At 51.0% G+C, this 27387-nt stretch overlaps 3 protein-coding genes across 12 annotated transcripts in view; 2 read left to right on the top strand and 1 right to left on the bottom strand.

Annotated features, from left to right (window-relative positions):
* Positions 1-3563, bottom strand: part of LOC101164373 (ras GTPase-activating-like protein IQGAP3) — a 53759-nt gene extending 50196 nt beyond the window's left edge. For all 4 annotated transcript variants that reach the window (XM_023964056.1, XM_023964059.1, XM_023964058.1 and 1 more), the window contains exons 1-5: positions 3432-3563; positions 2754-2841; positions 2529-2685; positions 2358-2435; positions 2203-2279 (exon numbers count right to left, since the gene is read on the bottom strand). In XM_023964056.1, coding sequence (XP_023819824.1) covers positions 2203-2279; positions 2358-2435; positions 2529-2685; positions 2754-2841; positions 3432-3459 — 428 coding nt within the window. In that variant the 5' untranslated portion in view covers positions 3460-3563. The remainder of the gene's footprint in view (positions 1-2202; positions 2280-2357; positions 2436-2528; positions 2686-2753; positions 2842-3431) is intronic.
* A 93-nt stretch (positions 3564-3656) lies between these two features.
* Positions 3657-13510, top strand: ttc24 (tetratricopeptide repeat domain 24). 5 transcript variants are annotated; one of them, XM_023964062.1, is made up of 14 exons: positions 3666-3924; positions 3990-4213; positions 4277-4417; positions 4752-5045; positions 5118-5319; positions 5390-5596; positions 6199-6327; positions 6403-6524; positions 6621-6838; positions 12424-12497; positions 12584-12668; positions 12752-12801; positions 12984-13020; positions 13103-13510. In XM_023964062.1, exons 2-14 carry the CDS (start codon positions 4094-4096, stop codon positions 13212-13214), a joined length of 1791 nt encoding a protein of 596 aa, XP_023819830.1. In that variant the 5' UTR covers positions 3666-3924; positions 3990-4093; the 3' UTR covers positions 13215-13510. The 5 variants fall into 5 exon arrangements, 4 of the variants coding, with proteins under 4 accessions (XP_023819830.1, XP_023819829.1, XP_023819828.1 ...); XM_023964063.1 differs by having other exon boundaries at positions 3671-3924; positions 3990-4417; positions 6621-6698; positions 6783-6838; XM_023964061.1 differs by having other exon boundaries at positions 3669-3866; positions 3990-4417.
* A 109-nt stretch (positions 13511-13619) lies between these two features.
* Positions 13620-25958, top strand: gnrh-r2 (gonadotropin-releasing hormone receptor 2). 3 transcript variants are annotated; one of them, XM_023963807.1, is made up of 5 exons: positions 13620-13860; positions 17029-17554; positions 20172-20373; positions 23994-24089; positions 24978-25083. In XM_023963807.1, exons 1-4 carry the CDS (start codon positions 13838-13840, stop codon positions 24068-24070), a joined length of 828 nt encoding a protein of 275 aa, XP_023819575.1. In that variant the 5' UTR covers positions 13620-13837; the 3' UTR covers positions 24071-24089; positions 24978-25083.
* Positions 25959-27387: the final 1429 nt, after the last annotated feature.

Genomic DNA, 27387 nt, shown 5'->3' with positions numbered 1-27387 from the left:
CAGACAGGTGATATGACAGACAGGTGAGACAAACAGACAGGTGAGACAACCAGACAGGTGAGACAACCAGACAGGTGAGCAGACAGACAGGTGGGCAGACAGACAGGTGAGACAAACAGACAGGTGAGCAGACAGACAGGTGATATGACAGACAGGTGAGACAAACAGACAGGTGAGACAAACAGACAGGTGATATGACAGACAGGTGATATGACAGACAGGTGATATGACAGACAGGTGAGACGACAGACAGGTGAGCAGACAGACAGGTGAGACAAACAGACAGGTGAAACAAACAGACAGGTGATATGACAGACAGGTGATATGACAGACAGGTGATATGACAGACAGGTGAGACGACAGACAGGTGAGTCGACAGACAGGTGAGCCGACAGACAGGTGAGATGACAGACAGGTGAGACAACCAGACAGGTGAGACAACCAGACAGGTGTGACAACCAGACAGGTGATACAAACAGACAGGTGAGACAGACAGACAGGTGATACAAACAGACAGGTGAGCAGACAGACAGGTGTGACAACCAGACAGGTGATATGACAGACAGGTGATATGACAGACAGGTGATATGACAGACAGGTGAGACGACAGACAGGTGAGACGACAGACAGGTGAGCAGACAGACAGGTGAGACAAACAGACAGGTGAGACAAACAGACAGGTGATATGACAGACAGGTGATATGACAGACAGGTGATATGACAGACAGGTGAGACGACAGACAGGTGAGTCGACAGACAGGTGAGCCGACAGACAGGTGAGCCGACAGACAGGTGAGCCGACAGACAGGTGAGACACACAGACAGGTGAGACAGACAGACAGGTGAGCTGACATACAGGTGAGCTGACAGACAGGTGAGACAACCAGACAGGTGAGACAACCAGACAGGTGTGACAAACAGACAGGTGAGACGACAGACAGGTGAGATGACAGACAGGTGAGACAACAGACAGGTGAGACGACAGACAGGTGAGACAAACAGACAGGTGAGCAGACAGACAGGTGAGATGACAGACAGGTGAGACAACCAGACAGGTGAGACAACCAGACAGGTGTGACAAACAGACAGGTGAGACGACAGACAGGTGAGATGACAGACAGGTGAGACAACAGACAGGTGAGACGACAGACAGGTGAGACAAACAGACAGGTGAGCAGACAGACAGGTGAGATGACAGACAGGTGAGCAGACAGACAGGTGAGATGACAGACAGGTGAGACAACCAGACAGGTGAGACAAACAGACAGGTGAGCAGACAGATAGGTGATATGACAGACAGGTGTGACAAACAGACACATGAGCCGACAGACAGGTGAGACGACAGACAGGTGAGCCGACAGACAGGTGAGCAGACAGACAGGTGAGCAGACAGACAGGTGAGACAAACAGACAGGTGAGCAGACAGACAGATTAACAGACAGGTGAGCAGACAGACAGATTAACAGACAGGTGAGCAGACGGACAGGTGAGACAAACAGACAGGTGAGATGACAGACAGGTGAGCAGACAGACAGGTGAGCAGACAGACAGGTGAGCAGACAGACAGGTGAGATGACAGACAGGTGAGACAACCAGACAGGTGAGACAACCAGACAGGTGAGACAACCAGACAGGTGAGCAGACAGATAGGTGATATGACAGACAGGTGTGACAAACAGACAGGTGAGACGACAGACAGGTGAGACGACAGACAGGTGAAACGACAGACAGGTGAGCAGACAGACAGGTGAGACAACCAGACAGGTGAGACAAACAGACAGGTGAGACAAACAGACAGGTGAGCAGACAGACAGGTGAGACAAACAGACAGGTGAGACAAACAGACAGGTGAGCAGACAGACAGGTGAGACAACCAGACAGGTGAGACAAACAGACAGGTGAGACAAACAGACAGGTGAGCAGACAGACAGGTGAGACAAACAGACAGGTGAGACAAACAGACAGGTGAGACAAACAGACAGGTGAGCAGACAGACAGGTGAGACAACCAGACAGGTGTGACAAACAGACAGGTGAGCAGACAGACAGGTGAGCAGACAGACAGGTGAGACAAACAGACAGGTGAGACAAACAGACAGGTGAGCAGACAGACAGGTGAGACAACCAGACAGGTGTGACAAACAGACAGGTGAGCAGACAGACAGGTGAGCAGACAGACAGGTGAGCAGACAGACAGGTGTACCTGAGAGCGTGGATGCAGTATACAGCTTTTGGCATGTTCTTCTTGTCGTACACGTCTGTGGTTTCAGGATAGAAGATCTGACGACAGACAAGAGTTCGTCAGGTTTGAAACGGACCACCGAACCAAAGTTCTGAAAAACCAGTCTGCTCACGGACCCCCGGCAGGCCCAACGCCGTCATGGCGTTCCTCCAGTGGTTAATGTTGTCGGTGTGACGGAACTGCAGGCCCGCAGCCTGAAGGAATCAGACCGCAGCTCATCAGAACCCGGAACCCCCCAGGAAGGAAAAGGTGGGGAGGAAACCCCTTTAATGGCAGATCAGAACCACCTGGAATCTGAGCTGCTCCGGGTCGTAGATCTTCTTCAGAGGGACGGCTGTCGGAGCAAAGCGATGACCCAGTTTGGCCAGAATGACGCCGTTCCTCAGTCCCTCCTCCAAGTCAGTGGGAGCAGGAAGCTCCTCCCCCAGACACGCCTCCATCCATCTGAGGAGCACATTTCAGTTTTTCAGAGAAAAACAGCAGACCAGACCGGTTCGGTTCTGAACACAGACCTCTTGGCCTCCTCCAGCCTGCACAGGTACTGGTACGCCACGTTCTGGACCCTCTGCTCGTCCATCTGCTCCGCCGTGAGGCGCTCAACTGATCGAGACACAAACCACACCCCCATCCCAGTCAGAGGTCTGATCAGCACAACAGAAGACGCTAGAGGCCAGAGGTCCGGTTCTTCAGCACAGAACTGGACCAACGGTCTGAAACGTTTGCTCTGCACAGTAAAAACAAAGCCTGGAGTGGGCGGGGCATGTCCACTGCAGTCAGGTGAGGACACCTGTGGGGAGGAGGTCATCCTCAGCTGCTTCGGTGTTCAGGAACTTAGTAGGAGGGGGGGGGGGGGGGTCATCAGGAAGGTCGCTGTCCGCTGGGTTTAGAGATCAATCAATCAAAACGGAATTGAGGGTTCTCTTCAGTGACGTCACATGTTCTACTGGGTTCTGCTGTTCTTGGTTTTGTGGCATCTGGAAGCAGCGGTTCCTTCGTGACCTGACCTCCGGGGGGGGGGGGGGGGGGTCTGCAGGGCCTCAGAGTTGATAAGACCACCTGGACTAGGAGACGGTCCAGGTTCGTCTCATCACGGAGGTTCGGCAGAACTCCAGCTAACACACAAGCTTAGCTAGCAGAACTGAACCCCGTGCAGCTGGTTCGGAACGAGTCGTGCAGGTTCCGGTACTTACATCGGTTCTGCGCGGCTGGATCCGCCATGCTGACCAGCGGGTTCGCGGGTCCCGGTAGCTGTGCTCTCCGCGGGCTCCTGTCGGTTCTGTGATAGACCAACCGTCCGCCGCTGCTTCCGGTCGAGGGTTTGAAAGCTCCCGCCGCGCTCTGATTGGCTCGCTCCTCAACGGCGCATCCGTTTGGTCAGCTTGTGGCGCGTTGGATTGTGGGTAATGAAGTTAGGTCCACTCAATCCAAACTAGAGAGGTGGTTTCGTTGTGGAAATGCTCTTTTTAAGTTTTTATTTTAATTTATTGAGTTTCATATTTAATATTTCTTTAACTCTTGTGTCTTAATTCATTGGCTTCTTGTCACGTGCACGGCAGTGTTTCCATAGCAACCAAGATCAACAGACTCCTTTGCCCCGAACAGGAACACTACTGCTGTTTACTCAGGTGAGCAGGGAGGAGCTCTGACTTCAGGGGGGCAAGAGGTCCAGACCGGCTGGGACTGGTTAGTACCCGGTTAGAATTTCATTAGAACCCGGTTAGTGTTTTTAAAAAACATTTTCTCTCCAGGAAGCGGCCATTCTGATTTAGATGACGGACCTGCAGTGTTTTTTTTACTGGTGGAGATGATCTGAAGTTAGGTGTTCCGCCCAAGAACCCAGAGACTGTCCCCTATGGGATTTGAACCGCAGAACATCCTAATGATTGACAGCTGCTTGACCATCAAGCCTTCTGAAGGATTCCACTGCTGGTTTACTCTTTCAGTCCAGTCCTGGTTCCGGACCATTATTACGGTAACAGTTTCTTTTTGCCGACCAAACATGGCGTCTAAGTCAGCAACTCCACCTGATGGACAGGTGAAGACACTGAGGAGACAAGGACGCCGTAAGGAAACTGACGTCCAAGTGTTGACCTTATCCGGCCACAAGGCTCTGGAAGACGGACGGTCACGAGACGCCGTGAGGTGCTTCAAAGCTGCTCTGCAGGCTGCAGCACAGGTAAACGGCATCAACGGAGGTCCCAGAGGGGTCAGAGGCCACTTCAGAGGTCAAAGCTCAGAGGTCAGATATTGTTAGATTACAGACCAAAGTTCAACGACAGGTCAGAGTGTCAGGAGTGAAAGAGTTCAAAGGGCACATCAGCTTCTGGAGGCTGATTACCTGCTGCCCCCCCACGTTCTGCTAAATGGTTTGACCTCTGAACCCAGTTTAGAAACAGGCCCATGGGATTTGGATCAGAATGATTTCTTTGATAGTGCCAAAGAAGGTGACTGTCTAACTTTTGCGACCGATTTACATTGCTACCTTTCCCATCATGCTTTGCTCCTCTAAGCTGCAAGACTCCCGGGTCCTTGGGGCCTGCTTCTTTAACCTCGGAGCAGCCTACTTGGAGGTAGGAGAACCTCATAAAGCTCTAGACCTTCTGCAACAGTCTCAGCCTGGCTCCAAAGCTGACCGCTGCCCGGACCTCCAGTTCAACCTCGCCATTGCCCACAATGCACTTGGAAAAACCCAAGAGGCATCAGCGGCGTTCCTGCGGGCTGCTCATCTGTACAGGTCACAAGGGAACGGAGGTTCTGAAGGAGACGCCTGCATGGAGATGAGCCGCTGCTACAGTCAAACACAGGTGAGATCACCCCCAGAACCGGCTCAGTCTCTGAGGTCCGGAAGCGCAGCCGTGACTGGGGTTCTGTTCCAGGACTGGGTTCTGGCAGCACGCGGGTTCCTGCGGGCTGCAGACAGCTACAGAGTGGCTGCCATGTTGGATTGTGCGGCTAACGCCTTAAAAGAAGCAGGAAGTCACATGATCAGAGCAAATCAGTTCAATAAGACCGACATCAGCGGCATTTTGGGGGAGTGTCTGAGTCTGACAAACAGCGTCTCTGACCCAAGGATTCTGGGTAATTACCTTCCCCCGTGACTGTTTGTTTGATGTTCTGATCAGACGTGAATCTCTCTGATGTCGTCCAGGAGACTTGTTCCTCTCGGTGGGCGTGTCTTATTGCCAACTCAGGTGTTTCCAGGAGGCTGTCCAGTGTTTCCAGCGGGCCTTGATCCTTCCAGCTCAGCAGCCCCCCCTGCTGGCCAAAGTACTGCAGAACCTGGGAGCTGCCTTGAACTCCATGGGCCAGTTCTCAGAGGCAGTGGGTTATCACAGGCTGGCTGCGGGGCTCTACGGTGAGTCAGCATACCTGTCTCACCTGTACCTGTAGCAGTAAATATACATCTGCGTAACTCCTCCCCCGTAATGACCATACTTGAACTAGAACGTGTTCCATCCCCCCACCCCCGTTCCTGCAGGGGTGTCGGACTCCAGGCCTCGAGGGCCGACATGCTGCTGGTTTTTCAGGTACTCTGGGTCAGGTTAGTTGGAGAACATGTGGGACGCTGACCCTGAGGGACGGGAGTTGGACACCTGTGTCCTCAAATAACCCCAGCAGTTGACTGCAGAATAAGAGCAGCATGGTTCGGGGTCAAAGTTCACCTCAACCTTCAGCTCTATCAGACAGGAGAGTTCACGTCTTAAACCGTCCCCAGGACTTGTTTTGGGGAGCACCCCAACCTGGTCCGCCACATCCACCGCCCTGCCTTTTCAGCTCTCCTTAGACTGCTGCTTATTACCTGAGTCAGGTGTGTTCAGGCAGGCTGGTCGGACCGCCAGCTCTTACTGTTCTGAAGGTTCTGGGAGAATCTCCGGAACTCACTCGCCTTGAACATCAGCATTAAGACTGCATTTATACTGAATGGACCAGAACACTTAGCTGTCTATCTTTCTAAAGGCTCTCTGGGTTGCCATGGCGACCGGGCTCGCTGCTACAGCAATTTGGCTCATGCGTGGACCCAGCTGGGTGATGAAGACGAGGCGGTGGAGAGCTTCATCCTCTCTCTTCAGGGGTTCAGAGACACAGGTAGGAATGGACGCATGACATTTGCACCTGTGTTTTTGCAGAGTTCTGGTGTTCCACCTGTGCTTGTCACTGCAGAGAATCACCTGGCTCAGGTACAGGTGTGTCAGTCTCTGGCGGAGTGCTATCTGAGGCAGAGAAAACATCAGAGAGCAGTTCAACTCTATGAACAGGCTCTGAGCACGCTCAGTCACTGCAAGGTAACACACCCGAGGTGAAGGGTCATGTGACCCGCTGAGCACATCCCCCCTGCCTTTCCTCCCACAGCCAATCACAGGGTAAGCTTTCTCTTTCAGGAAGACAGAGCTCGTCAGGACCCGCTGGTAAAGCGTCTGAGCACTGCGCTGCAAAAGAGTCTGTGTGTCGGGGTGGAGGTGGGGGTCCTACACCCACTGCAGCATCCACCTTCCATAATACAGTCGAGACATGAGGCTCATTCCAGTTGTTTTCTGTGTCAGAAGCCTAACCCACAAAGACCACAACCCCTACAAGCTGCCGGTACGACCCCCATCAGGTAACGCCGCCCTTTCCTGTTTGGAGCTGTAGAGGTACCAGAAGCAGTTTGGCTTTGGGTTCTGGTTCTGTTGGACGTTATGGCTGCCCCATTTAAAAAGACGGGCAGAGTGATCCTCTTCTGCGGTAAGAGGTGGATCCTCTTCTGCGGTAAGAGGTGGATCCTCTTCTGCGGTAAGAGGTGGATCCTCTTCTGCGGTAAGAGGTGGATCCTCTTCTGCGGTAAGAGGTGGATCCTCTTCTGCGGCAGGAGGTGGATCCTCATCTGCGGCAGGAGGTGGATCCTTTTCTGCGGCAGGAGGTGGATCCTCTTCTGCGGTAAGAGGTGGATCCTCTTCTGCGGCAGGAGGTGGATCCTCTTCTGCGGCAGGAGGTGGATCCTTTTCTGCGGCAGGAGGTGGATCCTCTTCTGCGGTAAGAGGTGGATCCTCTTCTGCGGTAAGAGGTGGATCCTCTTCTGCGGCAGGAGGTGGATCCTCTCCTGCGGCAGGAGGTGGATCCTCTTCTGCGGTAAGAGGTGGATCTTCTTCTGCGGCAGGAGGTGGATCCTCTCCTGCGGCAGGAGGTGGATCCTCTTCTGCGGTAAGAGGTGGATCCTCTTCTGCGGTAAAAGGTGGATCCTCTTCTGCGGTAAGAGGTGGATCCTCTTCTGCGGCAGGAGGTGGATCCTCTTCTGCGGCAGGAGGTGGATCCTCTTCTGCGGTAAGAGGTGGATCCTCTTCTGCGGCAGCAGGTAGATCCTCTTCTGCGGCAGGAGGTGGATCCTCTTCTGCGGTAAGAGGTGGATCCTCTTCTGCGACAGGAGGTGGATCCTCTTCTGCGGCAGGAGGTGGATCCTCTTCTGTGGCCGGAGGTGGATCCTCTTCTGAGGCAGGAGGTGGATCCTTTTCTGTGGCAGGAGGTGGATCCTCTTCTGCAGTAAGAGGTGGATCCTCTTCTGCGGTAAGAGGTGGATCCTCTTCTGCGGCAGGAGGTGGATCCTCTTCTGCGGCAGGAGGTGGATCCTCTTCTGCGGCAGGAGGTGGATCCTCTTCTGCGGGAAAAGGTGGATCCTCTTCTGCGGCAGGAGGTGGATCCTTTTCTGCGGCAGGAGGTGGATCCTCTTCTGAAGTAAGAGGTGGAACCTATTCTGCGGCAGGAGGTGGATCCTCTTCTGCGGCAGGAGGTGGATCCTCTTCTGCGGTAAGAGGTGGATCCTCTTCTGCGACAGGAGGTGGATCCTCTTCTGCGGCAGGAGGTGGATCCTCTTCTGCGGCAGGAGGTGGATCCTCTTCTGTGGCAGGAGGTGGATCCTCTTCTGCGGCAGGAGGTGGATCCTCTTCTGCAGTAAGAGGTGGATCCTCTTCTGCGGCAGGAGGTGGATCCTTTTCTGCGGCAGGAGGTAAATCCTCTTCTGCGGCAGGAGGTAAATCCTCTTCTGCGGCAGGAGGTGGATCCTCTTCTGCGGTAAGAGGTGGATCCTCTTCTGCGGCAGGAAGTGGATCCTCTTCTGCAGTAAGAGGTGGATCCTCTTCTGCGGTAAGAGGTGGATCCTCTTCTGCGGCAGGAGGTAAATCCTCTTCTGCGGCAGGAGGTAAATCCTCTTCTGCGGCAGGAGGTGGATCCTCTTCTGCGGTAAGAGGTGGATCCTCTTCTGCGGCAGGAGGTGGATCCTCTTCTGAAGTAAGAGGTGGAACCTATTCTGCGGCAGGAGGTGGATCCTCTTCTACGGCAGGAGGTGGAACCCTCTCTGCGGCAGGAGGTGGATCCTCTTCTGCGGCAGGAGGTGGATCCTCTTCCGCGGTAAGAGGTGGATCCTCTTCTGCGACAGGAGGTGGATACTCTTCTGCGGCAGGAGGTGGATCCTCTTCTGCGGCAGGAGGTGGATCCTCTTCTGTGGGAAAAGGTGGATCCTCTTCTGCGGCAGGAGGTGGATCCTCTTCTGCGGCAGGAGGTGGATCCTTTTCTGCAGTAAGAGGTGGATCCTCTTCTGCGGCAGGAGGTGGATCCTTTTCTACGGCAGGAGGTGGATCCTCTTCTGCAGTAAGAGGTGGATCCTCTTCTGCGGTAAGAGGTGGATCCTCTTCTGCGGCAGGAGGTAGATCCTCTTCTGCGGCAGGAGGTAAATCCTCTTCTGCGGCAGGAGGTGGATCCTCTTCTGCGGCAGGAGGTGGATCCTCTTCTGTGGTAAGAGGTGGATCCTCTTCTGCGACAGGAGGTGGATCCTCTTCTGCGGCAGGAGGTGGATCCTCTTCTGCGGCAGGAGGTGGATCCTTTTCTGCGGCAGGAGGTGGATCCTCTTCTGCAGTAAGAGGTGGATCCTCTTCTGCGGTAAGAGGTGGATCCTCTTCTGCGGCAGGAGGTAAATCCTCTTCTGCGGCAGGAGGTAAATCCTCTTCTGCGGCAGGAGGTGGATCCTCTTCTGCGGTAAGAGGTGGATCTCTTCTGCGGCAGGAGGTGGATCCTCTTCTGCGTAAGAGGTGGATCCTCTTCTGCGGCAGGAGGTGGATCCTCTTCTGCGGCAGGAGGTGGATCCTCTTCTGCGGCAGGAGGTGGATCCTCTTCTGCGGCAGGAGGTGGATCCTCTTCTGCGGAAGAGGTGGATCCTCTTCTGCGGCAGGAGGTGGATCCTCTTCTGCGGCAGGAGGTGGATCCTCTTCTGCGGCAGGAGGTGGATCCTCTTCTGCGGAAGAGGTGGATCCTCTTCTGCGGCAGGAGGTGGATCCTCTTCTGCGGCAGGAGGTGGATCCTCTTCTGCGGCAGGAGGTGGATCCTCTTCTGCGGTAAGAGGTGGATCCTCTTCTGCGGCAGGAGGTGGATCCTCTTCTGCGGCAGGAGGTGGATCCTCTTCTGCAGTAAGAGGTGGATCCTCTTCTGCGGTAAGAGGTGGATCCTCTTCTGCGGCAGGAGGTGGATCCTCATCTGCGGCAGGAGGTGGATCCTCTTCTGCGGCAGGAGGTGGATCCTCTTCTGCGGTAAGAGGTGGATCCTCTTCTGCGGCAGGAGGTGGATCCTCTTCTGCGGCAGGAGGTGGATCCTTTTCTGCGGCAGGAGGTGGATCCTCTTCTGCGGCAGGAGGTGGATCCTTTTCTGCGGCAGGAGGTGGATCCTCTTCTGCGGTAAGAGGTGGATCTTCTTCTGCGGCAGGAGGTGGATCCTCTTCTGAAGTAAGAGGTGGAACCTATTCTGCGGCAGGAGGTGGATCCTCTTCTGCGGCAGGAGGTGGATCCTCTTCTGCGGCAGGAGGTGGATCCTCTTCTGCGGCAGGAGGTGGATCCTCTTCCGCGGTAAGAGGTGGATCCTCTTCTGCGACAGGAGGTGGATACTCTTCTGCGGCAGGAGGTGGATCCTCTTCTGCGGCAGGATGTGGATCCTCTTCTGTGGGAAAAGGTGGATCCTCTTCTGCGGCAGGAGGTGGATCCTCTTCTGCGGCAGGAGGTGGATCCTTTTCTGCAGTAAGAGGTGGATCCTCTTCTGCGGCAGGAGGTGGATCCTTTTCTGCGGCAGGAGGTGGATCCTCTTCTGCAGTAAGAGGTGGATCCTCTTCTGCGGTAAGAGGTGGATCCTCTTCTGCGGCAGGAGGTGGATCCTCATCTGCGGCAGGAGGTGGATCCTCTTCTGCGGCAGGAGGTGGATCCTCTTCTGCGGTAAGAGGTGGATCCTCTTCTGCGGCAGGAGGTGGATCCTCTTCTGCGGCAGGAGGTGGATCCTTTTCTGCGGCAGGAGGTGGATCCTCTTCTGCGGCAGGAGGTGGATCCTTTTCTGCGGCAGGAGGTGGATCCTCTTCTGCAGTAAGAGGTGGATCCTTTTCTGCGGTAAGAGGTGGATCCTCTTCTGCGGCAGGAGGTAGATCCTCTTCTGCGGCAGGAGGTGGATCCTCTTCTGCGGTAAGAGGTGGATCCTCTTCTGCGGCAGGAGGTGGATCCTCTCCTGCGGCAGGAGGTGGATCCTCTTCTGCGGCAGGAGGTGGATCCTCTTCTGCAGTAAGAGGTGGATCCTCTTCTGCGGCAGGAGGTGGATCCTTTTCTGCGGCAGGAGGTGGATCCTCTTCTGCAGTAAGAGGTGGATCCTCTTCTGCGGCAGGAGGTGGATCCTCTTCTGCGGCAGGAGGTGGATCCTCTTCTGCGGCAGGAGGTGGATCCTCTTCTGCGGCAGGAGGTGGATCCTCTTCTGCGGTAAGAGGTGGATCCTCTTCTGCGGTAAGAGGTGGATCCTCTTCTGCGGTAAGAGGTGGATCCTCTTCTGCGGTAAGAGGTGGATCCTCTTCTGCAGCAGGAGGTGGATCCTCTCCTGCGGCAGGAGGTGGATCCTCTTCTGCTGTAAGAGGTGGATCTTCTTCTGTGGCAGGAGGTGGATCCTCTTCTGCGGCAGGAGGTGGATCCTCTCCTGCGGCAGGAGGTGGATCCTCTTCTGCGGTAAGAGGTGGATCCTCTTCTGCGGCAGGAGGTGGATCCTCATCTGCGGCAGGAGGTGGATCCTCTTCTGCGGCAGGAGGTGGATCCTCTTCTGCGGTAAGAGGTGGATCCTCTTCTGCGGCAGGAGGTGGATCCTCTTCTGCGTTAGGAGGTGGATCCTTTTCTGCGGCAGGAGGTGGATCCTCTTCTGCGGCAGGAGGTGGATCCTTTTCTGCGGCAGGAGGTGGATCCTCTTCTGCAGTAAGAGGTGGATCCTTTTCTGCGGTAAGAGGTGGATCCTCTTCTGCGGCAGGAGGTAGATCCTCTTCTGCGGCAGGAGGTGGATCCTCTTCTGCGGTAAGAGGTGGATCCTCTTCTGCGGCAGGAGGTGGATCCTCTCCTGCGGCAGGAGGTGGATCCTCTTCTGCGGCAGGAGGTGGATCCTCTTCTGCAGTAAGAGGTGGATCCTCTTCTGCGGCAGGAGGTGGATCCTTTTCTGCGGCAGGAGGTGGATCCTCTTCTGCAGTAAGAGGTGGATCTTCTTCTGCGGCAGGATGTGGATCCTCTTCTGCGGCAGGAGGTGGATCCTCTTCTGCGGCAGGAGGTGGATCCTCTTCTGCGGCGGCAGGAGGTGGATCCTCTTCTGCGGTAAGAGGTGGATCCTCTTCTGCGGTAAGAGGTGGATCTTCTTCTGCGGTAAGAGGTGGATCCTCTTCTGCAGCAGGAGGTGGATCCTCTCCTGCGGCAGGAGGTGGATCCTCTTCTGCTGTAAGAGGTGGATCCTCTTCTGTGGCAGGAGGTGGATCCTCTTCTGCGGCAGGAGGTGGATCTTCTCCTGCGGCAGGAGGTGGATCCTCTTCTGCGGTAAGAGGTGGATCCTCTTCTGCAGCAGGAGGTGGATCCTCTCCTGCGGCAGGAGGTGGATCCTCTTCTGCTGTAAGAGGTGGATCCTCTTCTGTGGCAGGAGGTGGATCCTCTTCTGCGGCAGGAGGTGGATCCTCTTCTGCGGCAGGAGGTGGATCCTCTCCTGCGGCAGGAGGTGGATCCTCTTCTGCGGCAGGAGGTGGATCCTGCAGAGACCAACTAGTTGCGTCAAACTCTAACAGTGCAGTCAGATCTGAACTGATCTGAATCAAACCAAACATTATTGAACCTGTTTCTAGACTGAACCCCCCCCCCACACACACACACACCCCCTCCTCCTGCTTTACAGAAAGGATGACATCACTCACAGCCTGGTTCCTGAGGCCAATCAGCAGTCACTCCGCTTTAGTGTGAAGAGGCCAGGTTAGTCTCACCTGATCTAGAAAATATCCTGGAGGGGGTTTTGCATGGATGCTGTTTCCATGGAAACGTGCGGTTGATCCTGACAGGTGGATTAGGAGATCAGAGACTTTCAGCAGAAGGAAGAGCCATTGAAACACCTGACGACACGACAACCGTACCTGGACCGTACAGGTACTGCAGTTAGCCCACACAAAATCTAGTGGTCTGAGCTCTAACAGATCCAGTTTTAGAGGTTTCTCTGTTTCTGATTCCAGTTCACATCCATCCAGACGACATCACACACCTGATTCACCTGATGTTCCAGGTAGTTCCGGATACACACTGTGGAATGCCCATGAATGGGTCACACATATGAAGTAAATCACCCAGGGGGTCACGGGATCTGTCACAGTGGTCCTGTTACTGACAGGAGCCACACCCCCATACACCTGGGGGAGCATGTAGATGTTTTGTTGGAGAGGTTGAGACACCTGTCTGTGTTTCCAGGTGAGCAGGTGCTGTGCAGAGAGGAGCTTCACATGAGGTGATTCAGGTGATCCTCAACTGTTCATCTGTAAAGATCTGTCTTTGTCCCTGAGGCAGAGGTTCTGCTGTGTTTTCCTCAGCGAAGCCTCATTGGCTCAGCAAGCAGAGAGCCCGCCCACCAGGGGAGCTGACAGCAGCGAGACCACGCCCCCCGTGTCCAGGGGGAGGTCTCTGTTTTGTTCACTCATGTAGGGCTGTGATGGACGCTGAAGGGACTGAAGGCTGCTGAGGGTCAAGAGCTGGAGCCGCCTTGAGAATTCTGTGGGGGCGATGAGCCGGTTGGATGTCTCCATCTTGGGGTGGAGCAGTGTGGGCGGGCGACCCCCCCAGAGCCCCATGGGAAAAAAGTGTAGGTTCTCATCTGGGGGCAGTCCTGGGGGGCAAACAAAGTCTGGCTCAGCATCAGCTGCTGCAGAGGATCCAGATGCTGCCTGTTGTTTAATTCATGACAGGCAGGAGTGCTGATGCAGCACGCAGGTGTGTGTGTGGGGGGGCTGTGTGTGTGGGGAGGGGGCTGTGCATGTGTGTGTGTGGGGAGGGGGCTGTGTGTGTGGGGAGGGGGCTTTGCATGTGTGTGTGTGGGGGGGGGGGGGGGGCTGAGCTGGCGTGAAGAGGCAGCACTCTGCTTCCTCTGCTGCTGGAGCAGGAGGTGAGCGTGCATCACGCACACGCACGCACAAGTGTGTGTGGCTCCGCCTCCATGCTGCAGTCTGTCTCCACGCTTCATGCCAGTGTTTAAGAGCAGCTGCTCGGCATGCTGAACCAGACCTGACCAGGTTCTACTGGACCGACATGGAGCCGAGAGGACGAGACAAATGACGAAAGCCGACACGAGCAGGTAGGCCAGGCTCCTTCACAATAAAAGCCTGAAACTGACGGAAACAGAAAGATGGTGTCTGTATGTGTGTGTCTGTGTGTGTGTGTCTGTATGTGTGTGTATCTGTATGTGCGTGTGTCTGTATGTGTGTGCCTGTATATGTGTGTGTCTGTGTGTGTGTGTGTCTGTATGTGTGTGTCTGTGTGTGTGTGTCTGTATGTGTGTGTGTCTGTATGTGCGTGTGTCTGTATGTGTGTGTCTGTATGTGTGTGTGTCTGTATGTGTGTGTCTGTATGTGTGTGTGTCTGTATGTGTGTGTGTCTGTATGTGTGTGTGTCTGTATGTGCGTGTGTCTGTATGTGTGTGCCTGTATATGTGTGTGTCTGTATGTGCGTGTGTCTGTATGTGTGTGTCTGTATGTGCGTGTGTCTGTGTGTCTGTATGTGCGTGTGTCTGTATGTGTGTGTCTGTATGTGTGTGTGTCTGTATGTGTGTGTCTGTATGTGTGTGTGTCTGTATGTGTGTGTCTGTATGTGTGTGTGTCTGTATGTGCGTGTGTCTGTATGTGTGTGCCTGTATGTGCGTGTGTCTGTATGTGTGTGCCTGTATATGTGTGTGTCTGTATGTGCGTGTGTCTGTGTGTCTGTGTGTGTGTGTGTGTGTGTGTGTGTGTGTGTCTGTATATGTGTGTGTCGGTCTGTGTGTGTCTGTGCTTTTGAGTGTGTGTCTGAGGGCTTGTGAGTTTGTTTGCGTCTTTAACTCTAAAAGGATGCTGGGTAAATGCGGCACATGCACTCAGAGGTCTCCAGCCTCGGAGTTCCTGCTGATGATGGGTCACATGATCAAATGGTTGTAAACCAGCAGAATTTGAAGCCATGACTTTGTTTTCCTGGTCAGTGAGATGATCCTCCAGCTCCAGTTCTCTGGTTCAAATCCCAACAGTAGCCCTGTGATCCCATGGATGTGCCCGTGTATGGAAGTGATTCTGTAGCATAATTCAAAATAAAAGTCAAAACCAGAAATGCTTTTTCATTTTCAAAATGAAGCTGCATTTTTTGAGTGAAATTAAAATGAAAAATCAACCTACCAAAATCCTTTTTCATGTTCTGCCTCAACATCGCTTATTCTCTTACTTAATTAAAATGAAAATGGTTTTTGACATTTCATTTCCAAAATGTTCTCTGGTAAATGTGAAGCAAAATTCATTTAGAAATGTCTAATTTGATCATTAAAATCATTGAAATGCTTTTTCATTTTCAAACACTAATTCATATGATGGTTTAGAGTTTCTCAGATCGTAGCAGCACTTCGGCAATCCGGCTGCCGGTCCGAAGACACAGCTATTCCGGGGGAAAGTTTCGGCGTCCGAAGGAGGACCGCAGAAGGCGTAAATGCTGCTACGTAGTCCAGAGAAGCCGTGGACAATCAGCAGAAGTTGACAACCATCACAAAGCCGTCTCCTCTGCCGCTAACACACAGCTGCTGCTAGCATGAGTCTGTTAGCAGCCGGACACACAAAGACAGCAGTGACGTCATCGCCCCCCCTCCCCTCTGGAAATGCTAGGTGGAATTGAATAATGCGACAATGTTCACAGGCTGGATGTTAAAATGACAATGCAATCCCCTCTTTGCATTTTCATTTTAATTATGACACAGAATAAGCGGTTTTAAGTAGAAATGAAAAAGCATTTTGAAATATTGATTTTTCCTTTGAATTTTGAGTCATTTGATGCAGCTACATTTAGAAAATGAAAAAGCATTTCTGGTTTTGACTTTTATTTGTAATGATGCTGCACAATCACTTTCATACCCTTGAGCAAGGCATGAACAGGCCTGCTTGGGACTCTGCAGCTCCCAGTATGAGTGTGAATCTGTGCAGGTTTGGCCATAAACCAGTTCACCTCACAGCCCCTCCAGTTCAAATCAAGTAAAACTGGAGTCTGGAATGGGCTGCACTGTGGTGTAGTGGTTAGCACTCTAGACCTACCGAAAGAAGGTCCTGATTAAAATCCCAGCAGGGTGGATCTGTGCGGCGTTTGCATGTTCCAGGCTTGGGTTCTCTTCCCACAGTCCAATAGGGTTCATAGGTCACGTGACTGTCTGGCCCCGCGGGTCAGAACGTTAGCATCCGTGGTTGATTGTTTGGTAGATGGCGTGTGCGTCTGTCGCGTTTTAGTCACGGTCCCGTTCAAGTGCTGACGGTTTTTTGTACTTGTGGCGAGTGGCGATATGTCCATGATAAACCCCGCCTTCACCCTTCAGCAGCAGGGTGGGCTCCAGGATCCCTGTGTACCTGATTGGGAGTAGAGCGGGTTTAGAATCCATGGAGTTCTGGTTCTGCCCGTCTTCTTCATGTGTTCTTTGGGCTACAGACCCACTGAAAGTTCTGCAAGGGGGTCTGACGGCTCAGCCCAGGTTGGGTTCTGTACCTGGAAGCAGAATCTCCTGACTGATGCTGTCGGGTCGCTCAGTCTCTAACACCACTCTCACACATGAGCAAGGCATCATCGATGATGGGCTGGAGCTTTAGCCAATCAGATGCGGCAGGCGGAGCCTGGGGCTCTGCGGCAACAGACGTGCAGGTTGCCACGGTGACAGCTTGAGGACGGGCACATGGGTCCAGTTACAGCGCAGAGACGCCTCCGGTTATTTTTAGCTGTGGCTGTGTTTGTGCTTCAGGGTCTGTGTTACATCCCACATCCGTCATCCGTGACCTGAAAGAGCTGATTACCACCAGAGGAGAACCGGCTTGATGAGGTTCAGGTCCTGGGTGGTTCTGATCCAAACTCCACGCTGCTCTAACAGTCCTGGCTTTAGTTCTGGTCCCGGTGGGGGTCTTCATTACCTGGATGCCGATGCTGGATGTCTGTTGTCATGGAAACGTCTCATTGTGATGGGTGCAAACACAAAGGAAGTCCCTCTCCCACTGACAGCTGATGGAGGGGGGGGGGGGGGGGGACACTGATAAGGCAGCAGTGTGACTGACGGCTCAGCCAGAGGAACAAACATGACCATGAGACTCAGGAGTGGGCAGACAATCCCTGGTTATGAACAAACCTGTGTTCTGATCTGGTTCTGAGTCCACCTGTGGAGGAGTGACCACGGCTCAGGCCCCTCCCACAGAACAACCACGGAGATGCTGGTTCGAAGCAGCTGCTCAGGCTGACCCTGTTCTTCTCTTTTCTCCAGGATGACGGGTAACAGGTCATCACTGGCTCCGCCCACCAGCTCTGTAGTTCCAGCACATCTCAACAGCTCCCTGTACCCCCCCATACCAGACTGGGAGCCCCCCAGTTTCTCCCAGGCTGCTCAGTTTCGGGTTGGTGCCATCTTCATCCTCTTCCTGTTTGCTGCCTGCAGTAATACTGCTTTACTGACTAGTGTGTGGTGTGGGCGTGGCCGACGGTTGGCGTCACACCTTCGGCCGCTGATGCTGAGCCTGGCGTCAGCTGACCTGATGATGACGTTTGTGGTGATGCCTCTGGACGCCGCGTGGAACGTGACCGTGCAGTGGTACGGAGGTGACGCTCTGTGCAAGCTGCTCTGCTTCCTGAAGCTGTTTGCCATGCACGCCTCCGCCTTCATCCTGGTCGTCATCACCCTGGACCGCCAGCACGCCATTCTGCACCCACTGGACGCCCTGAGCGCCCACCGGAGGAACCGCTTCATGCTGCTGCTGGCCTGGACCCTCAGCCTGCTGCTGGCCTCCCCACAGGTACGTCACAACAATGGCCGCTCTTCCTCCCTGGAGACATGTTTCTGAAAAGCCCACAGAGAAGGTTTGAATCTGATTCAGTCCAGAAGGCAGCACAGGGACTGAGCGGGATGAGGGACACCATGCCGGGGACCTTCTCAGGACGAGGAACAGACCTCAGCATGTTCTCCTCTGGCAGGTTCAGGACGCTTTCTCTTCACCTCCTGAATGTCCTGCAAGTCTAAGAAGGCCCATCAGATGAGGAGCAAACTGAAGGTCATCAGAAGGTCGTCAGTCCCGTAGCTCCATTGTCATGTCTGTAGGACACGAAAGACTGATAAGAAACAGAAGTGATGCTTTTTGGTCTGACCAGCTCCTGTGAGGGGGGGGGGGGGTCACATCCCAGCTTTGACAGAGACAGAGGTTTCAATCTTGACGAGTTCTGTGGTAAAATCCAGCTTCTCTGTTTGGTGAAGCCATTTTATGGAAACTTTAGGACGGTGATCCATGTGTTCTTCAAATGTCTTATGTATTTTACATTTACTCTGTTTTGATCCTACTAATTAATATTTGATTGTTTTAACGTTTAATGATTGAGGCTTTATTCCACTACCATAGAAATAAACTGATTGGATTCAGTCTCTAAGAACGCTGCTGCTTTCCAGTCCAGGTGGACGTTTTTGGAGTTAATTCCTAAATCCTTGCTGGAATGTTCTGCACCCCGATGAAGGATTAACACCCTTACACCCCCTCCAGGCTCTGCTCACTTCATTTCATCTGGAATCTGGAATGTCGGCAGCAGCGCAGGTCCAGCATCTGTGGCAAACCGGCCCGTGTCTTTCAGGCTGCTTTTATAGCAGTGGTTCTAAACCTTGTTGGAGCTACTGAACCCCACCAGGTTCATGTGCCCATCCACCAAACCCTACTTCAGTGTGAAATATTATATGATTCTTTTCAAATTCAAGACATATAGTTTTTCTTCTGGTGCACAAATTGAACCGTGCAGAACAAACCAACATAGTGCATGAACATCCCTGCAGATCAGTGGGACTTCTGCTGTTGCTCCTCTCATGTCTTTCTCACAGCAAAGTCTGTCCTTTTCTTTGTTTTTATGTCCAGCATCATGAAAAGGATCGCTCATAAAGATACGTTGTAGGAATGGTCTAAAAAACTCCAGGGCTTTCTTGGAAACAACTGGATTTTTTTCCATTTGTTGACACCAAAAGGTTGAGAGCGTTGTTGTTCTGAAGAGTTGCTGTTGAACCTGGCTCTGCTGAATTTCAAGGATTTGGTTGAGGTCTTCATCATTAACCTCTGCTGTCTCAACATCAAATGTGAATGGCGTTCTCAGTCATGCTGGATGTGAGTCTGCTGCAGGGAAGGATCCATGGAGAGACTCTGCAAGCTGGTGGTTGCTTGTTTCAGTTCCATGGGTACAGAAACGTCACCAAGTTATTGTTCTCTGTTTGTCGTTTCCATATTTGGTAGCTTTTTTTGACAAGCCTTCAGGTTTTTTTCTGCTTCCATGATGTTAACTCCACCCCCCTGCATCTGCTGATTAAGGTGATTGACAGCTGTCAATATATCAGCCACGTACGCTAAAATGAGAATGAACTCAGATTTTTTGAAGCAATCTGCATGACAATGTTGGTGTTCCTCCAGAAACCAGGCGAATTCCACAGTGTGGTTCTCCCGGACCGCGGCACATTAGAACGGTCCAGAAGTACCTGGAATTCAACCCTTTCCTTTACACAGCTCACTGAAGATGCGGTGCCTCAGAGCACTATTTCCCACATAGTTCACACATTCCACTACAGTTCCTGCTATTTTTGGAGGCAGGGTTTTTGTTGCCAACGCATGCCTGTGCAGAATACCAGGCGTAACAATGATGTGTGGTGCATCGGCTTTTACTGGCGCACCAGCATGACTGGAGCTCCATCCGTACAAACTGCAGAAACCAGATGAAGAAGTCATCCACCAGCTTCTACACATCGGCTGCCTTAGTTGTTGTTGTCAGAGGCAACTCTTCTTTTATCATGTTGTCTTTCACTTCCCGCACAAAAACAGCAATCTGGTTTAGATTAGCAACGTCTGTGGTCTCGTCAGTTGAAGGCTTGGAATCAGATCTGCGACTACTTGAGCCAAGATGCCTTTATTCATGTCCTCTATTCTGTCACTGATGGTGTCATTTGAAAGAGGAATTTGGGATCATTTACCTTCAGCCGCTGTTCCGAGTAGCAGATTTACCATCTTTAACACAGCTGGTTGTACCAATGTTTCGCCAATGGTGTGTGGCTTGGCCTGCTTTGCAATCAGGTATGGAACTTCATATGATGCTGTGAGGATGGGTTTGTTAATAGGAAAAAATCCAATCCACTTAATTCCTCGCAGCACTGATTGGCCAAGCAATGTCACGTGATCATTTACAGCCTGTGATGGCCATCAGGGCATACCATCGCGCATAGACATGATGAGTCGGTGTGTCTTGACCTCCACAGCAGAGGCTCCACCGAACCCCTGAGACCGACTCACTGAACCCAGGTTAAGAACCACTGTTTTATAGGCTGCATCGCTCTAAGACAACATCCAAGTCACACCTGTTGTTTCTGTGCCCCCCGCCCCCCTACTGTTCCTGCAGTTATTCCTCTTCAGGACCATCAAAGTCGACCGGGCAAACTTCACTCAGTGTGTGTCTCATGGCAGCTTTAGTCATCGCTGGCAAGAAACTGTTTACAACATGTTCCACTTCATTACTCTGTATGTGGTCCCCCTGCTGGTGATGAGCTGCTGCTACAGTCGGATCCTGCTACACATCCACCAGCAGCATCTAAGGGACAAAGGTAACCATACCTGTGAAATACCTACATCCCACCTGTAACATCATGGTGTGCCACAATAAAACACCACATAACAACTGTAAGGCTGACCATTACAAAACACTCCGGTCTAACATGACCGTGGCACACCTGTAACATGACTGTGGCACACCAGTAACATGACTGTGGCACACCAGTAACATGACCGTGGGACACCTGTAACATGACTGTGGCACACCAGTAACATGACTGTAGCACACCTGTAACATGACTGTGGCACACATGTAACATACCAGTGGCACACCTGTAACATGACTGTGGCATACCAGTAACATAACTGTGGCACACCTGTAACATGACTGTTGCACACATGTAACATGGCAGTGGCACACCTGTAACATGACGATGGCACACATGTAACATGACCGTGGCACACATGTAACATGGCAGTGGCACACCTGTAACATGACTGTGGCATACCAGTAACATAACTGTGGCACACCAGTAACATGACCGTGGCACACCTGTAACATGACTGTGGCACACCAGTAACATGACTGTGGCACACCAGTAAGACGACTGTGGCACACCAGTAACATGACCGTGGCACACCTGTAACATGACTGTGGCACACATGTAACATGACCGTGGCACACCTGTAACATGACCGTGGCACACATGTAACATGACCGTGGCACACATGTAACATGTCTGCAGCACACCAGTAAAACACCTGTGACATGACAGTGGCACACCTGTAACATGACTGTGGCACACATGTAACATATCTGCAGCACACCATTAAAACACCTGTAACATGACAGTGGCACACCTACAGAACACCTGTAATGTTGTGCCGCGAGGTTGGTGCAGGACCCAAATGCAGAGAAGGGAGGCAGGGTGTTCCAAAAATCAAGAGATTAATTTAACAAAAGGCGCTGCCAAGCAGGGAAACTAGAAAACCAACTGACGGGTTACACAGAGGAACAGGGTAGCAGACAGTATGGACCAGCACAGAGGAAGGCAGTGACAAGGAATATACATAATACAGGTCTGACGAGACACAGGGGCAAACAATCAGGGGAGATTTGGACAAGGGAAGTCAAACGTAAACAAAGACAGGCAGGAAGAAACCTTCAAAAAAAGACTGGAGGGAGAGCTCAAATCATGAAAGAACCAAAGAGAAGCAAAAATCAAGGCAAAAAACTCAAACCATGACATGAAACATGAGAGTATCACGCCTACAGAACACCTGTAACATGTCGGTGAAATCCTCTTCTTAGATGTTTTTGTGCTTGAGCTGATCCTTTTGGAATGAGCAGAGAAGTGGAAGTTGGTAACGGTCCTTTTTCTTGGCATGAGCCACTATACCAGGGATAGTCCTACACTTTGTAAAGGTCTTTTGCCAAACTCCAGTTATGAAATATAGGGGTCTCCTTCTCTGTTCTCTGATTTCTTGACCGTTGGACTGGGCATGCGTGGGACTAAATCTGACATGTCTGAATTCCCAGCTTTCAGCTAAGTCCTTGAACTCAGCACTGTCATACTGAGGTCCATTATCTGAGATCACCACATCAGGTATCCAGTCATTGATTTCAGAGTGACGATGACATTGTGACACGATTTCGTTCAGTTTCGTTACCTCTGGAAACTTGGAAAAGCAGTCCATGCATGGGACCAACTTTGATCCGTTGTAATGGAATAGGTCCATGCCCGGTCTGTCTGGTATTGGGTGTGATAGTAATGGTTCTTTTAGATCCCTGTTCCTGTACTCATTACAGACATCGCACTTTGACACCATCTCTTCAATGTGTTTGGCCAAAAGGCTATTTTTTTGCACTTGACCATTCTTAACCCTTGTTCTATCCTAGGCACTTTAACATTGGGAGTTGGGTCATCTAGACCCACTAGACAGTGCTGTGAACCTTTTTCCTTCAATGATTTGTGATCTTCACTGGTGTCCATGGGTTACATGAAATCTTTCCACCTTTATCCACCTTTGTCATGGTAGGGAGAACACCTCAATGGAAGGGGGGGGGGGTCATCTAAGATAGAACAAGGGTTAAATGTAATTTGTGAAGTTCTTGTCTCAGCCTTTGTGGTACTATGAACTTCGACCATCAGTCCAGCTGTGTGGCTTCCTTGAATGTCCAACATGGCTGGATTTCTTCATGAACAGCGTGTCGCTCTTTTGGCCGTCCTCTCTGATATCTCTCCTTGAGATGTTGGCGCTCTGGATCTTCTGCTGAGGCTTTCTTGAACTTCAACAACTTTTCATCTGACACGGTCAGCTGACGTGTAATCATGCTGACTTCCAGCTCTTTTTCCAGCAAATCTTCTTCTTTCTTAAGAATGCCAGGTTTGTCAGCCGCTTTCAGGCTGTATCTTTGGAATCTTAGGAGCATTCTGTGTAATCTCATGGGGGCTTGGTGCAGAGATTTCTTGAAGATGCTGTCCAGTGGCTTGTGCTTCAGCCTGAATGTCTTTTCTGTACTGGTGAAACTTCTCACAGCCACACACAATTGTTAGCATCGCTTTTTCTGTCTGAGCATATCTCTGCTGACGGTCAGTTAGTGCTCGTGATCCGTAGGCGACAGGTAGTCCATCTTGGAGTAAAACTGCTCCCATGTGAACTTGCATCAACTGAGAGTATCGCTGGCTTGTAAACATCACAAAACTTCAGAGTTGGAGCCTTGGTGAGGAGCTGTTTGAGATGATCAAAGCTCTTTTTGCTTCTTCCCAGTGCCACTCTATGTCTCCGTCAAGCAGCTGTCTCAATGGTGCTCTGATGCCTGACAGGATTGGTAGGAAGTTGGCCAGATACTGGACCATCCCTTAAAACCTCTGTAGTTCTCGTTTGTCCTGAGGTGGAGGCAGCTGCATCACAGCTCTTACTTTTTCTTCATCTGGTTTCAGACCTTTATCTGTGAGTGTGTGTCCATTGTATTTGATTTCTTTAGTTCTGATGAAACATTTGTTTCTGTTCAGTTTCAGGTTGTATTGTCTTGCTCTGTCCAGCAGCTTTCTCAGTCTGTGATCATGTTCCACTTTCATGTCACCTCATTCCAGCAAGTCATCTATGATGTCCTCAATCATTTGTGCTACTGCTCTCTGGAACACTTCAGGTGCTGATGAGATGCTGAAAGGTAGCCGTAGAAACCTGTAACATCCAATGTGTGTGTTAGATGTGCAGAGCATTGAGCTTTCCTCATCCAGTTTGATCTTCCAATATCCTTGGTTAGCGTCAAACACAGAGGAGGATTTGGCGTTTGGACACAACTTCTTCCACAGTGAGCACTGAATAGTGCTTGGTTCAAGTCTTTTGGATCCATTCATGAGCGTATTTTCTTGGGTGTGTCCACATTGACCATACTGTGGACACACACTCTGGTACTAACTTCCATGTTTTTTATTCTCTGCAGTTCTTTCAGAACTGTCTCTCAGGGCTACAGGAATCCTTCTGAGTGGTCTATTTGGATGTGATGCTGACCTGGCAAACAACCAAGACCATCAACCAAACCAGAATGTCTTGTTCTTTTCCAACATCATATACTTTCTGAACAAAGCCTGTAACCCGTCCAGCTGTAGTGCTCATGTCTTCCTCAGTGATTTCAAGCTCAATCTTTTTTCCTTTGTACCCACAGATCAGGTGTTTCTTGCCTACTGCTGCCACCTTGTGACTGAAACAGGGAACTCGTTTTGTTTTACTTGCATGACGTGAAGCGGCGACTTCCAGTGCAGTGAGAGTTTTCACAGACATTATAGCATTACAGTCTGCTCCTGTGTCCAGCTGACATGTCACCTGCTTTTTGTTGATCTTGACGTTTTCTGTCCAAATCTTAGTGTTTGAATCTCCATAATCCATCATGGCATCGACTTTTGTCTCTGTTTTTAACTACATCATTTTCCCTCTCTGCTGTAAGCTCTTTCTTTCCTTTGCAGATTTCAAGTCCTTTGAACTTGAAATCTGCAAAGAAAGAAGGGAAAGAAAGAGCTTGAAATCTGCTGATCTTAGCAAGTCTCCATGTTAACTGTCCTAACTCAGTAGAAAGAGGTGCATGCACAATGCAAACACCTGTAAACACCTGTAAACACCTTTAACCCTTGTCCTATCTTAAATGACCCCCCCCCCCTTCCATTGGCGTGTTCTCCCTACCATGACAAAGGTGGATAAAGGTGGAAAGATTTCATGGAATCCATGGACACCAGTGAAGATCACAAATCATTGAAGAAAAAAGGTTCAGAGCACTGTCTAGTGCAGGGGTGGGCAATTCCAGGCCTCGAGGGCCGGTGTGTCTGCATGATTTCCAGATAGTCTTGCCCTACTCATGGCTGATTACCTGCTTCAGGTGTGTCCAGCCAATTAGAACATGCCAGAGCAGGGTATGCTGGAAAACATGCAGGAATGCGGCCCTCAGTGCCCACCTCTGGTCTAGTGGGTCTAGATGACCCCACTCCCAATGTTAAGGTGCCTAGGATAGCACAAGGGTTACTCACCTATAAAACACAAAAAAACACCTGTAAAACGGCTGCAATATATTTGTAATACACTCAAAATGTGATTGTGACGATACATTTCCCCTCATGCAAGAAAGATCTCTGGTTTACATCGCCTCTTCCTCTTTCAGCAGGTGAATCACATCTTCGTCGCAGCGGCACAGACATCATCCCAAAGGCTCGGATGAAGACCCTGAAGATGTCTGTGGTCATTGTGCTGTCCTTTGTGGTGTGCTGGACGCCATACTACCTGCTGGGGATCTGGTACTGGTTCCAGCCTGACATGCTACGTGTCACACCTGAGTACGTCCATCATATCCTGTTCGTGTTTGGGAACCTGAACACGTGCTGCGATCCTGTTATTTATGGATTTTACACCCCCTCTTTCCGTGCTGACCTGGCGGCATGTTGCCGCTGGTCAAAGGAAAGCTCCTCCCCCGTGTCTCTGAACAGACTGTCTACCAGACGCGGTCCTCACAGTGGGGAGCATGAGCCTCAGTGATCCTATGGATGTCGCTGAGCACTGGACCGCTCGTTCGCATTCAGAGAGGATGACCTCCATTCTGTTACCCTTGTTCTATCCTAGGCACTTTAACGTTGGGAGTTGGGTCATCTAGACCCACTAGACAGAGCTCTGAACCTTTTTTCTTCAATGATTTGTGATCTTCACTGGTGTCCATGGATTACATGAAATCTTTCCACCTTTATCCACCTTTGTCATGGTAGGGGGAACACCTCAATGGAGGGGGGGGTCATCTAAGATAGCACAAGGGTTAAACAGTCAGAGAATAAAGCTGATCCGATTTTTGATTTTAGTTCCTGTTTTTCGTCATTCGTTCATATATGAAAAATGGAATACCCCCCACCCCCACCCGTGTTTGAACTCTTTAAAACATCAGTCAAAACAGTTTTTCTACTGGACTTTTATTTGGTTTAAAGACTAAAAAACAGCAGAAAGAAGCGACAGACACGAGGCAGGTCAGAGCCAGAACACAGGCGTGTTTCCATCATCTTCAGTCATTTCAGGTTAAAGACGCTTAAAGCTTTTATTCTGACACACTTGGAATAGAAAATGTACTGTATGTATTATTAAAGCATTGCGGTTCTCATTGGTTCTAGCCTTTAGTTGCTATTATCTCTACAGTTTCTACAGTTGCAGGACTTCTGTAGATCTCTGTCTGCAGAAGTTCTGCTTTCTTCTATCGTACTGTTTGATGCCACAGCTGCTTCAGGTTCAGCATGGCGACCATTCTTCAATTCAAAACTTCTACCAACATTTTCATTCAACTACAACAAAAAGTCAGCAAACACTAGCAGGTCATCATCAATGTACAAACATTTTGGTAGGTTGTCCTGATGACAGAGCATCAAGAAAGTAAAAGGTTCCAAACTAAAATGTTTGGAAATGTAATGTCATCAACAAGACGTCAAGGACCACCCACTGGGATGTTCAAAAACCAGGAGGAGGGTGGGACCTGGACCTGTGTCTCTGGAGAAGCCAAACAAAAATGTCTGCTGTCCTGGTTGACTCCTCCCACCTACAGCAGCTGCACATGTTAAAGGTACAGTGAGGTAAGAAGAAAGTATTCAGTCAGCCATCAGCTGTTCAAGTTCTCCCACGGAAAAATATGAGTTTGGTCTGTGATGTTCATCATAGAAAGACTTCAACTGTGAGTCAGAATGAGAGGAAAGAATCCAGGAAAACCGTTGTTGAATTTTCAGGAAATAATTGTTAAATTCCTCAGTAAAAGTATTCAGTCATCTACAAACATCTGGATTTCTGCTCCTCACAGCCTGGACCTCCTCTGGGAGGCTCCTCTGTCCTCCACCTGCAGTAATGACACCTGTTTGAACCTCAAGCTCTCGCATCCTTAGAACAGCAGACTCAGTGTGAAGCACGGGGTGGAAGCATCATGGTTTGTATGAAGGAAGGGATGAATGGAGATTTTGGACAAACACCTCTTTCCATCATTGAGGACATTGAAGATGAAACGTGTCTGGATCTTCCAGCAGGACAGTGATCCCAATCACATCACCATGGCAACCAGGGAGGGGCTTCATGAGAAGCACTTGCAGGTTCTGGAGGGTTCTAGCCAGACTCTGGACCTCGGTCCAACAGAGGATCTGTGGAGGGACCTGAAAGTCAGCGTTTCCATCCCAGCATGAAGAATGGACCGAAGCTGCTGAACATCACAGACCAAACTCTGATTTTTAGGCAGAGAACCCCCCTGCAGTTGTATGTTGGTCCAAAAAAATCTCCTAACTCATCTAGGATCGGCTAACAAGGTCTGAGATCCTGGAATTCCAGGTTTAGGATCAGTGAGAGTGACTTTTGACAGGCCAGCTGCAGAAAACGGTCTGTATTTTCACGTGCAGTTGGAAATTCCCAGCAGAAGCAGATTTAAAGGCACAGTTCACAAGGCGTATCCTCGGGACAAGCAAGGCCAGCAGGTTGGAGACAGAGGCTCTCAAGTCCTTCAGAACAAATAGTCAAGACAGACATCAGTAGAAACATCCAGTCAACTTCCAGGAGCAGGTATT

Source organism: Oryzias latipes, chromosome 16 (assembly GCF_002234675.1).
Source record: "Oryzias latipes chromosome 16, ASM223467v1".
Taxonomy (NCBI): Eukaryota; Metazoa; Chordata; class Actinopteri; order Beloniformes; family Adrianichthyidae; genus Oryzias; species Oryzias latipes.
Note: the sequence above shows the minus strand (reverse complement) of the source record. Positions and strands in the feature narration are given on the sequence as shown.

Excerpts from the sequence above, each read along its gene's own strand:
- gnrh-r2 (XM_023963806.1), top strand. The coding sequence starts at position 13,838 with ATGACGAAAGCCGACACGAGCAG. Across the intron at positions 13,861-17,028 it reads ACGAAAGCCGACACGAGCAG|GATGACGGGTAACAGGTCAT; the intron begins GTAGGCCAGGCT and ends TCTTTTCTCCAG. Across the intron at positions 17,555-20,171 it reads TGCTGCTGGCCTCCCCACAG|TTATTCCTCTTCAGGACCAT; the intron begins GTACGTCACAAC and ends CTGTTCCTGCAG.
- ttc24 (XM_023964061.1), top strand. The coding sequence starts at position 4,094 with ATGGGATTTGAACCGCAGAACATCCTAATGATTGACAGCTGCTTGACC. Across the intron at positions 4,418-4,751 it reads CTCTGCAGGCTGCAGCACAG|CTGCAAGACTCCCGGGTCCT; the intron begins GTAAACGGCATC and ends TGCTCCTCTAAG. Across the intron at positions 5,046-5,117 it reads GCTGCTACAGTCAAACACAG|GACTGGGTTCTGGCAGCACG; the intron begins GTGAGATCACCC and ends GTTCTGTTCCAG.